The 12,829-nt window shown below is 39.3% G+C and overlaps 1 protein-coding gene across 4 annotated transcripts in view; it reads right to left on the reverse strand.

The window, feature by feature from the left end:
* LOC110304545 (ATP-binding cassette sub-family A member 8-A) overlaps positions 1 to 12,829 on the reverse strand; it is a 74,934-nt gene that overhangs the window by 53,991 nt on the left and 8,114 nt on the right. For all 4 annotated transcript variants that reach the window (XM_021175944.2, XM_029483601.1, XM_029483600.1 and 1 more), the window contains 6 exons: positions 11,871 to 12,075; positions 8,446 to 8,610; positions 6,142 to 6,245; positions 5,248 to 5,474; positions 1,008 to 1,149; positions 561 to 746 (listed from right to left, as the gene is read on the reverse strand). In XM_021175944.2, the coding sequence (XP_021031603.1) occupies positions 561 to 746; positions 1,008 to 1,149; positions 5,248 to 5,474; positions 6,142 to 6,245; positions 8,446 to 8,610; positions 11,871 to 12,075 (1,029 nt within the window). The remainder of the gene's footprint in view (positions 1 to 560; positions 747 to 1,007; positions 1,150 to 5,247; positions 5,475 to 6,141; positions 6,246 to 8,445; positions 8,611 to 11,870; positions 12,076 to 12,829) is intronic.

Genomic DNA, 12,829 nt, shown 5'->3' on the forward strand with positions numbered 1-12,829 from the left:
GAACAAGTAAAATTGAGCTTTGATCAGAGACTTGGCTCCATTTCTTCTTTCGCCCCGTCTAGTTCCTCTCTTTTAGCTCAAGTTGCCATCTCAGTTGAACCGTTCTCCTTGTGAGCTGCTGGCTGGCCGCAACACTAAACCACCAATCAAAGAAAACACATAGTGGGACTCATGGCTCTAGCTGCATATGTAGCAGAGGATGGCCTAGTCGGTCATCAATGGGAGGAGAGGGCCTTGGACCTGTGAAGGTTCTGTGCCCCAGAATAGGGGAATGCCAGGGCCAGGAAGCTGGGGTGGGTAGGTTGGTGAGCAGGGGGAGAGGGGAGGGGATAGGGGGTTTTCCGGGGGGAAACCAGGAAAGGGGATAACATTTGAAATGTAAATAAAGAAAATATCTAATAAAAACAATTTGGCATAGAGTAACAACAGAAAAACAAAAACAAAAAAACCCAACCAACTAAAACAAAACAAAACAAAAGAAATGACTGTAAGAATATTGACTTCCAGGGAGGAAAATATTTTAAAAATATAACTAGTAAGCTAACTAGCTTCCTACTCACCTGGACCATTCCAAGCATAAAAGCAAAGGGACTGAGCAAACTTAGAAGCCACTCCAAGGATACAGGAAGGTATCTGTACAGTGCTGTGAACCCAAGACTTCCACAGGAAACAGTGAGCAAGAACACCACCAGGTCAGTGAGAAAAGACTTCTTTAGTAAGACACTCATCAAGAAAGACAAAGAGATCTACAACAAGAGAAGACCCAGTTGGTTTACGTTTATCTAAGAGTTCTTACTATAACAAAACAGATGATTTCCTGTCTAAACTTCAGCTCTTTTCTACTAACTTTAAAGAATGTTAGAACTACAAAGAACTATAGATAAATACTATTTCAGTACACATTGTCTCATGCAAATACAAAACAGGTGTATACAGCAATCACCTGATTGGTGCCAACTTTGTTTCTCAGACTGAAAACCAAGAGCATTTTGTTTTCACCAACTCACCAGAGATAAGCCATAGAAGAAAAAGAGACTGAAGATCACCATAAATCCAGTCAAAAAGACAAATTGGACCAGTTTTACAATAGTTGTCAAGAGAAGGGTCACAACGAAGACAATGACACCATAGAGCAAACCCCAGGACAGCCTGAGACAAAAACAGAATTCTATTAGTATTCATGATTAGACAAAAAAGAGGTCCTATTTCCGGATATTCAAGTTCACCCTTGCTTCAATCACACACTCATCCTCCCACCAAAATTCACAGGATCTTCTAGAATATATAAACCGATGTAGTGGTTTAGGATTGTAAACAATCTTATACTTAGAATTAACAGAAAGATTCAAGACAAATCGTATGCACCCTGACAGTCTTTTCCATGGACGCATGTGTGTCTTGATGAGTTACTATTGCTGAGAAGTAAGTTAGAGTTTCTTTGTCCTATGTATAGGTTCTCTGATCTAACCTCTTTCCTGGCTTTGTAAGGAAGTAAGCGTGCCTAATTCTATACTTCCTTCTTTCTGTATTGTGCTTATAATAAAGTTTCTCTTCCTCCTTATAGGGACATCAAATGCTCTATATTCTTTAATATCAGCCATATTTTACTTAAGATTGGATGCTTTTGGGGTTCATATTATTATTACAAAACATATACTTGCTTTCCTTTGCTCATTTTCCTTTTCTTTATTAGAACTATCTGACAAGTTATAGTCTTAAAATCCTCATAGTCTTAACACTATAAGTCTTAAAAGTGTCGATAAAACGGATATAAGCAGCTAGCTTGGTAGATAAAGTGCTTGGCATGGAAGGGTGAAGACTGGAGTTTGATTCCCAGAACATACCAAACCAAACCAAACCAAACAAACAAACAAAAACTGTGCAGAGTGGCCAATGCTTGTGGTCCCAGAACTAGGGAAAGGGAAATCGATAGATCCCTTGGACCAGGAGATGACAAGATTCTCTAGTTGGTCAATGAAATCTAACCCTTGAATTTCAGGCCAAAGAAAGACTCTGAATAAATTATATGAACAATAGCTGAGATGTGAACTGGAGCTGATTTCTGGCTACCATACATGCACACATGCATGCACATACAAGAACACACACATACTAATACATAACGTTTAATGACAAAAAAAATCCTTTATGAATATATTATTGTAGTGATAACTACATGTCATAATAACAAGTTGTATTTTTGTTGATAAAAATAACTCTCATAGCACTTCCTACTTTCTCTGCAGTATCATTTACTGACCCAACTTACAAAAAAAGAATCCTACCAAAAGGAGCTAGCTCATTCATTTCCACTGATCTCACAGATGGATGGACATTAACTTGTAGGAGCTTGAGAATAAGATAAATGTTTCCTGCTCCTGATTACAAATGCAATCCCTGCACATGTAATTCCTACCCATGCAATGCAAATTAGTTTTGTCAAGTCAAGAATATAAATCTTAAGTTATAGCTTCATCTCAACTACCTACCATTTTTGCGACCAGTCTCACAAAATATTATATAGATCTCAACTTGAAAATAAGTGAGTTTATGGAGAATAAAATAGCCAGTGATTTCCAGGAGTTCAGGGAGAGACTGAGGTTGAATAAATGGACAGACAACAGTTTTGGGATAGTAAAACTGCAGTCCATGCTATGGAGACTATAGATGTAAGGCAGTATGCATTTGTTGACAATCATTTCACTGTGCAACACACACAGTGAGCCCTAATTTAAATAAGCTCTTTAATGACTCACTAATGACTGCTCTAGTTTATTAATTATGATAAATATACAAAATTCAAGTTTGTAGGATTTGAGTGAGCCATTGCAACTTTCTGCTCAAGAAATAGACTATTTTTCAAAATTTATCAGTCAGATTTATATCCATAAAGTCTCAACCCACAAAAATGTCCACACAATGAACTCAGAGCCAATAGACATTGATATAAACTTCCCACCAAGATTAGGCAAATTGTCCTGTAATTATCCATCCCTTATACGATATTCATAGCTCCCTGTGGCTATGTAAAGTCATGCATCTCTGGTTCATCTTTCTCTTACTCCATCTTCCTTCCTTCTCTTTGTGCCTCCCTATCTGTCTCATCTCTAAAACTCTCAGCCCACTGCCCAGTCACAGGTTCTAGCCTTATCTTGTGCCTATCCTCACCTGCATATAGACAGTGTAGTGGCTATTCCTGGTTGTCAACTTGACTATATCTGGAATGAACTGCAATCCAGAATTGGAAGGCTCACCAGTGACCCTAATCTGGAGGCTGGGAGATAGAAGTTTCTGACCTGGATCTTGGTAGGGAGATCTTGAGGCATAGTGGCTATGGGTTCCAGAAGATTAAGACAGGGAGATCTCCGAGTTCAAGGTCATCTGGGATTAAAAGTGTGGTGGCACACACCCTTAATCTGGGCTATGCTTTCTGCTGGAGACCTACATAAGGACACTGGAAGAAGGAAGTCTCGTTCTCGTTCCTTTGCCACGTGGGGCTGAGCAACTGCTGGATCTTTGGACTTTCATTCACAGCTCCTGCGGACCATTGTTGGGAGTTGAACTGCAGACTGTAAGTCATCAATAAACTCCTTTACTATATAGAGACTATCTATAAGTTCTGTGACTCTTGAGAACCCTGACTAATATACACAGCGATCCACATTTCTCCCCTTTTGTCCAGTTAAAAGGCTCTTTCCTCTCAAATATAAATTGAACACAACTATTACCAGTTTGTAATTTATGAAGTATAAGATACACCTAACACCCAACCCATCATTTTTGTCAATTGAACATTCTATTATCTATTCTATTATAGAAAAAAAAACTATGGATAAATAATGTGTTTACCATGGCATGATTCTTACGTATCCCATGATCAAGGAAGACCATGTTGCTTTATGGTAATTGAAGAGTAGAAACCTGGTCTTTCAACTTGCAGTTTAGACACAGATCATAACCCTAACTTCCCAAACACATGTGAATATTTAGTATCTACTGATCACCAAATACTTTTCAAAGTTTAGGTTAGGGTTTTACAAGAATGTGGTGAGGGGCGGGAATTGTGACTCAGTGGGTTAAGAGCACTGACTATCCTTGTTGAGAACCCAGGTTTGATTCCCAGCATCCATGTGGCAACTCACAAATATGTGTCACATATCATCTAGCCTCTGTGGGCTCCAGACACACATGTGATGTACAGACATGCATGCAGGCAAAACACCCATACACATAAAATAAGAAAATGGTTTTTTAAAAAGAATGAGAATAGTCAGTCATGCCAACAACCATGCCAGGATGGTATAATTGGATATTATCCCCCACTTTGGCAGAGGCAGAAACTGAGGCTCACTGATGTGTGCCATTTTCCTGTGGTAACACAACTGGCAAGGGGCAAAGGAGGGGTAAGTAGATGCTTATTTGATTTTCTTGCTCTTTTGTTTCTCTTGGATAAAGCTACTGCTTAGGGAGCATAGCACTTAGTATCTTCGTCTCTGCAGTGGCTTTTTCCATAATGCTTTTAGCAGAGTATCCCATTTAAGTGATCCAATAAATTGCTTAATTTTTTCCAATAGCAACAAGAACCAATGCAGTTGTTCCCAACCTGTAGGTCATGAGCCCTTTGGTAAAAACCCATCCCTAAAAGTATTTACATTATGAGCCATCACAGTAGTAGCGATGAAAATAATTTTATGGTTGGAGAATCACCCCAACATGAAGGCTCACAGCATTAGGGGGGATGTAAGCCACTTCTCTAAAGGAAGAATTTTATCTACTATTAGAGTTCTCATGACTCTGAAAGCAATAGATATTGATTGTGCAATATCTGAAATGTCACTCAATGGCAAATCTGTACACATTGCTCATCTCATAGGTAAGTGTGACCAAGTCCAGGCTTTTTCTGTCAAGCATTACACCAGGAAGATCCCATGTAATTCAGAAAAACAAATCAAGAATGTTCTAATAATGGCAGAGGCTTTATTTGAGACCATGCCATACACCTGAAGTTGACCTTGAACTCCACATGTGGTCATTGATGACCTTAAACTTCTGCTTATTCTTCCTCTACCCTCCAAGAGCTGAGATTATGGGTATGTGCCACCATGCCCAGTTTATAGAGTGTTAAGGATCAGACTCAAGTCTTTAAGCATGCCAGACAAGCGCTCTGCCAGCTGAGCTACAGTCCTGCTTCCTAGTAGTGTTTTTACCCTAGAAGCTCATTTTTCCTGAGCCCCTTCACTCACTCACCAGAATGCTGAATCCCGAAGGCCCATCACTGCCATCAAGCCCTTCATCTTTTTCCTTTCTCTTGTAACACCAGCTGAGATATAATAGGTAAGTGGGGAGAAACAAATGATACAGAAAAAAAGGAAACAGTCCGTCGTTGTCCCTTCTTGCCCAACGAAAGAATCTATCTTGATGTATTTTCCGGTAAGTGACATCATCTCTTCCATCACTGAGTGATTTGTTGTGACCTAAACAAAGATATCAACGAAGACACAAACAGCAATGGTACCTAGGTAAAGCATCCTGTTTCCCTGGAAGATATAACTGACTTGTCTGGATTGGAAGTTAGCCCGAGTGTCTTCTCACATGTTCTGTAACTCGGTTACTTAAATTCTAGAGTCAAATCTCTCATCCTGGTCTGCCCACATTACTCCAAGTTTTATCAACTTCATGTTTATCCTTGTTTGTTCACTTCTTTTGTAACATCTTTCTCTATTATATAAGGTAGATACACTTCCCACAGTGATAGGGATAAGGATCAGTGAGAAGGATCTCTTTAATAGGAATCCTTCCATCTAAGCAGAGAATTCTGTGTTCCTTTACAGACACAAGCACTGTTTATCATTCCACGATAATGGGTGTTTTCTGTTTTAATAATCATGTGATTATGTGTCTGGCTCCCTAAGAGGACTGATTCCTAGAGAAAAAAGTCTTGTTCTGTCCGTGTTGCTGTTATTCTACTCTAACTGGTAATGTGGCCACTTTGGTGAACTTTACTTTGGTGAAATGTGGATAGGTGCATAGTAAATCATCATGAAATAGTAACTGATAGTGAGAGAATGAAAGAACATAGCTGTCTACTGACATGTTCACAAAACTGAGTAGGATTAATTTTCATCAGACATTTACACTCACTTCTATGATGGCGGCATTAATGGCAGCTTGAAGAGCCACAAACCCATCTCTCCAGAATTCTGAAAGGCCACAAGAAATGATCTCTCCATAGGAATGACAATGAGCTTTGAAAACAAAGAAAAAATATGAGCGTGGGATGTAACCCTTATATGGCAAACAGTGAATTTTACAATATCCTCAGGCACTGAAAACACATTTATTGCCTTGAAATCCATAAAATCTCAAATTTATAGTTATTAATAATTATTGAAGTGAGGCTAGAAAGCCAAGCACCCTAGAAGATGTTCTTGTTTCTACATTTTCTTAGAGTACTTTGTCATATTTTCTTCTGTTTCTCTATTCATAATTTTGAGTTTTTCTTTCCCCTTTTGTATTTATGATTATTATTATTATTATTATTATTACTATGATCTGATGCAGGAGAATTAAACTTATAGCCTTATACTTCCTGGACAAGCATCATAGCAGTGAGCTATACTCCCAATCTTTGAACTAGTGTTTTAAAATAACTTTGAAGATTATCCAAAGGTAGTAGCAAAGTCTAAAATAAGACAAAGACCCCACTGCAGTCAAGTATTTTTCTAATGAGATGATATACAACAAAGTCAAGAGCAGATGAAATTCATAAGATAATAATTAGGTAGACGTTTGAAGAAAAGTTACATTGAAAAATAAAAAGTCAAATGTATTCCTCCATCGAAATTTCAACTACAGTTCATTAAAGATAACCCAACATTAAGTTAGAAAATGTGCTCTGTGCTATGTTAACTTAAAAGTATCTTTAACTGATGAATGCACATATCAACTTAAAAATGGCATATTGGCAAGCAGAAGTAACATCTGTAAGTGGCCCCATGCACCTTAAGAAGTGAAGTCTAAAAGGTGCCAACCCCTGTTTCTTCTGAGGTCTTGTTCTTCCAGTTAAATCTCTCATCATCCCAGGACAAACACTTTCCTAATCTTAATGGCCACTGGTAAATTCTTTAAACAATATTTGTATTTCTAAACAATACTCCTCCTCCTCTCTTACCATTGATGAAAGGCAAGTTCTTTGCTGCTCTTATTATGTTTTAGTTTCATTTTTGAAGAAAGTGACTTATTCTGTAACCTAAGCCTGCCTGAAACTCAGTAGGTAGCCCATGCTGGCCTTGAACATGCAACCATCCTCTTGTCTCAGGTCTAACCTATCCTATCTGGCCATGGGTATATCTTTTCGAAGGTTCTATCCTGATAACACAGCCCCAACTAGTGCAAGCACAAGACCATGTGATTTGACTGCGATTGAAGATCAAGGTTCCTGTTGGCAAAGTTGTTAAACTCAGATGTCATCCGGAAACCTGAACAGGATACACTGGTGTTTAGCAATCACCTACACTATTGGATAATGTGATCTTTCTCTTTCATGTGGATTTAGTTTAGGATGAATGTGTGTGTGTGTGTGTGTGTGTGTGTGTGTGTGTGTGTGTGTGTGCATGCACAGGCATGTGTATGTGTGTATGTGTAACATTTCTTGTTTTTCTAATTTTATTTACCTCTAGAAGTCAACTTTACCTGTGTAATGGTGGGGATGGGAAGTATGAGTTAATGTGTACGTTCATGTGTGCACACAAGTGTGAAGGTCAGATGTCAACCCCGAGTGTTGTTTCTGAGGAGCTATCCACCTTGTCTTGTGAGATGGGAGTCTCTCATTAAGGTCAGGGACTCACTAAATAGGCTAGCCTGGCTATCTAGGGAACTACAACTCCAGCACTGCAATTGCAAGAAAGCATCACCACGTGTTCTAGGCAGCAAACTACCCAACCCCTGCTTGCTCAGCAAGTCCTTTACTAACTGAGATATCTCCTCCACTCCCTGCCTTTGTTATTGAAGCTTATTGTTTCATATTAATTAATATCCTGTTCAAGTTTCCTTTTTGTTGCTATGATATAACCCCATGTCCAAAAGTAACTTGGAAATTGAGGACTTATTTTAGCTTAAAGGTTCTAGTACATCATTAAGGGAAGTCACGGCAGGCCACATGGATTGCTCCCTGTTGCTTGTTAGCTACATTTATTTTACAGCCTAGGCTCACTTCCCTAGAGATAGTACTACCCACAGTGTGCTGGACCCTCCTACATTGATTAGCAATTAAGAAAATGGGATACAGATATGCCCACAGGCCAATCTAAGGGAAGAAATTCTTGAGTCAAGGTCCCCTTTTCCCATATTGTCCAATTAAAAATGAAACTAGGCAGGACATAGCCCTACATTTCATATAACATTAGAAAAATGGAAAGCCCTCCAGTGCAGGAGCTGCACAGTCACCTGTGTGGTCCTGATGCTCCTTTATGGTGGGGATCCTTGCACCTTTTATGAACTTCAAGTTGTAGGAGTAAGCATTGGTGAATATGACCCCCACTACATCACTGAAACGCATTGAAATGAGTTCTGTCATATTTTCTTCATTTGGAGAAGCCAATATTTTTCTTCCTGGCATTCCAAGAAAAAAAAGGTACTATAAGTACATTTCTATAAACAATACCTAGGAGAGGCCACTTTAGGTACTTTTCTGTTGCTGTAATTAAAACACCATGAGCAAAGTCAACTTAAGGAGGAGAGAACTGATTTTAGCCTATAGCTCCAGAGTTGAAGAGTCTACTGTGGCAGAGCAGAGCCATGGCAGCAGGAGGAGGGATATCATATCTTCAAATGCACGTATAAAGCAGAGACAGTGGCCTGCAAGTAGGGTAAGGCTTTATACTCTCAAAGTCCACCCCCAGTGACATAATTCCTTCTCCTCAAACAGCACCACCCCATATACACTGTTTAAATGTATTGAGGGTTCATTTCTCTTTCAAACAACCATAAAACCATGTAGGGGTGGTTCTGATGCTGTCCTGTTCCCCAACAGCCTCTTGATAAATCTGTAAAGAAGCCATGGGCCAGTTGCTGGGAAGAAGGAATAGGTGGGATTTTGGGTCCCTGGTGGGAGCAGACAGATGCAAGGGAAGAATGGAGAGTTTGCCATGCTTTTGATGGAGAAAAGTTGACTACCCATATGAGATCTCCAAACAGGAGTAACTACACAGGCTGCTCCTACAGGTAGGTGGTCAAGGATGTAACTGAACAACTAAAGTTAAGGGCAGGAGGAAGATGCAGAGCTAAGAATGTTGATAAGGGCATGCTTTTCTAGGTGGGACATAAGAGGTGCCCAGCAATTGTGTTGAAAGGCAAATTGAAATTGAACAGCTGTGTATGTATCTTTATCTGTGGATTCCAGAGAAGCTGGGTGGGGGCTGGTAGCATAGTCCATTCCTGGAGCTTAGGTGGGGTAACAAAGCTACACACAACAGAAACCTTATTCCATTCCCTCTCAGATAAAATTTGTAATGGAAATAACCTCAAATTGTATAATGACCTTGGATAAATCACTCATACTAAAAATGTCCAAAATATATTTCCAATGTCGTGGATAAAAGTCAGAGGAATGTATGTAACTAGTTATTGTCTTTCATATACTCTAATAACAATTTCTCACAATACAAAATAACCTACCATTCCAATTAGACTATTTAATATTGTAGAGGAAGAGAAGGGTTCAAAATTTAAAAAAAAACAAAACCACGAGTGTATCTGTAGCTTAATTAGACATTGCTTTTTCTTTGAGAGAAGCTATTACTCGAATTCCTTTTCCCTAAAAACCCATTATTTTTGCTCCACAGAAAACATCTATGACACGGAGAGTAGAAATAGAAAGATGTGGGTCTTGGGTGGCAGGTCAAATCAGGGTGTGATCTTAAATTAGAAGCAGGTTCAGTATGGAGGGGTTCGATGCCCAGCACCCCGAATGTATATCCAGGTTCAGGCTCAATGTCAGACGATGGTTAGTGGGACGCCAGAGGACACGGGTTTGGGATGTTTTGTATCCATGTGGCCCTCAGTGGGCAGGGAAGCAGAGAGAGGCAGGAAAACCTCAGCATAGTCTGGGGACCACGGTCACAGAGACTCCCAGTAGCAGGTGGTTTGCCAAAGCATACACTGTGGTGAGGGTGGACTCGTAGATATTGAATCCTGCTTCTGAGGTCAGAATCCCAGTAGACAAGTCATGGTTACCCGAGCCAGAGCAAGCCTATGAATAGATATGACTAAAAAGGGAAGAAAGATTTTATAGATTTCCAGTGACTGGGTCCAGTCAACGGGAGTGTCCTTGATGGACCATGTGAATACAGCCAATTAATGACAAGGTCTTCCTGAGATACCATCATCACACTCAGCTGACATCACAGGGCCATCACCATAGCTGAGATTCTTTGGTATTTTTTCCTTGCTACATATTAAAGGACACTGTAGGATTTGAAGTTGTATTTAAGAGAAATGAAAAGAAAAAAGAAAAAGAAAATCTGTTATTTTCTACCTGCTAGCTTTAACTTGTCTTCCTAGTAGGAAACATTCTGAAAATTCAGTCGCAAAAACCAGTCTGCTTGCTCTTTTGGGTTGACATGGTTTGGATACGTTCTTGGGGTGGCTCTGAACCCGAGCTGGAGCTGATAGGAAAGATATACTTGATTTCTACCCATGCCCCTAACCTGGTTGAAATTAATTCTTGAGACTACACTGAACAAACTCAGAACAAGACAAACAGGTAATAAGCTGCCAATTTACTTAAAACCATTAACATTCACTTACAAGTGAAAGACTCAAGATACATGCTACTGACCTGATCCTCCAAACGAATGAAAGGGGGCTCAAAGGTTCTTTAGGAAATACCTGAAGTACTACACAATAATACAGCAAAACCATCCCCAAAGCTCCCCCACCCCCACTACTCTTGCTGCTCTACCATTATAAAAAGAAAACCTGTGACCAAGTTCTTTTGATTATCATAATGGTCCTCCCATGTAAATAATCTAACATAAAAAGCAAAGACTGAAACAAAGAAGTCATTTTAAAAGAACTTTTAAATAGAATGCTGACGCTGCAAATGGTGACACAAGGTTATCCCAGTACTTGGGAAGCTGACACAGGATTATGAGATTTAGGCCAGCCTGAACTATACAGTGGTAACCTGTCACAGATTTTATTAATAAAGAAATGTGTGAGTGTGTGTGTGTGTGTGTGTGTGTGTGTGTGTGTGTGTGTGTGTGTTAAAGGGCCAGTAATTGAGTTTTAAATTTTAAAAAAGGCAATGCTAATTGTTCTTAGGCCCTGATGTGATCTAGGGAAACCATGTTGCTGATATGCTATACAATTAGTAATTTTGAATAAATAATTGATTAAGTGAGGTGCTGAAGAGATGACTCAGTTGGTAAGAGTATTTGTCCTACAAACATGAGGACCCCGGTTCCAATTTCCCAGGACCTATATAAAAAAAAAAAAAAAAACTGGATATGGCTAGATATGGCTCAGCAATTGGAAGGGATTCAGTGAGTTGTCTGGCCAGTCATCCTAACCAAGCCTACACAATGGTCTTCCAGTTCAGTGAAAGACTGTCTCAGGCAATAAGTTGGGAATGATAAAGGAAGACAGCTTACATCCTGTTTGGGACGCTGCTAGCTTCTACACCTGAATGCTAATGTACATGGAACACACACACACACACACACACAGAGAGAGAGAGAGAGAGAGAGAGAGAGAGAGAGAGAGAGAGAGAAAGAGGGAGAGATTATCAAGTGAACTATATATTAACCAGTGTATATGTATAACCAAGTGAACTAAGAAGAGAGATTCCTCTGGTTTAACAGAAAACTCACCTGTCATGTAAGAGACCAAAGAGACTCTATCCATTATCCTCTGAGTTGTTGGGGTGATAGGTGTGTACACAATCATAAAGGTGGAGTCATTAAATGAATCAATGCGTCCCAGGTCCACATCAGGCAGTGACGAAAAATCATAAACTTCATGCAATTGAAGAAATAAAGTTAAACTAAGTAGTATAAGTGCTGTGTACAGGAATTCCTACAAAGCCAGATAAAAGAAACAAAGACAACTGTAATTTCTAATGAGTCAAATGCAATTGGTTTTGCCATATAGATATGATATTTGTTGATGAATTTTCAAATTTCTCTGTCTCCTAGGATATATTTTTAGAAGTAGTCTGTCTATAAAAGGTAAGCATTCCCTATCATTATCAAGTCTTATTTTTAAAGATGTTACCTACCTACCCTAAGCTGGCTTTGAAGATGTGGTCCTTGTGCCTCAGCCTCCAAAGGGTTCAGATATGGCCACTATACCTAGCCTCCTCTAGGGAATTTTGGAAGTGAAATTCACTGCTCTAGTGTGAAGAGAATAATTGAGTTTTAAAATTCAGTAGGAGGCTGTGGCTGTGGTTGGCCTTAGACTCCCTCCAGCACCCCTCCATTTGAGTTTGCTTCAAGAATCAGTGGGCAGAAATAGTTCCAGGACACTGACAAGTTAATAATTATTATCTTGGTGTTGATAGTTTAATAATAATTACTATTTTGGTCATATTTCTAACTGCAGGATAGAAAATGCAACAAAAAAGCAGGAACCTCAGAATACTATATTGACTTGATAACTTTATAGGAGACCCTCCAGGGGACTGTGAGCTGCAAAAAGCAAATCACTTTAAAGGGTTTTAATTTCCAAAATGTGTATATGTGAGTATGTATGAATGTATATATATATATATGTGTGTGTGTGTGTGTGTGTGTGTGTGTACACCTGTGCATGTACCTGTGTGTACACCTGT

The sequence above is a fragment of the Mus caroli genome, chromosome 11 (assembly GCF_900094665.2).
Source record: "Mus caroli chromosome 11, CAROLI_EIJ_v1.1, whole genome shotgun sequence".
In the NCBI taxonomy this organism is placed as follows: Eukaryota; Metazoa; Chordata; class Mammalia; order Rodentia; family Muridae; genus Mus; species Mus caroli.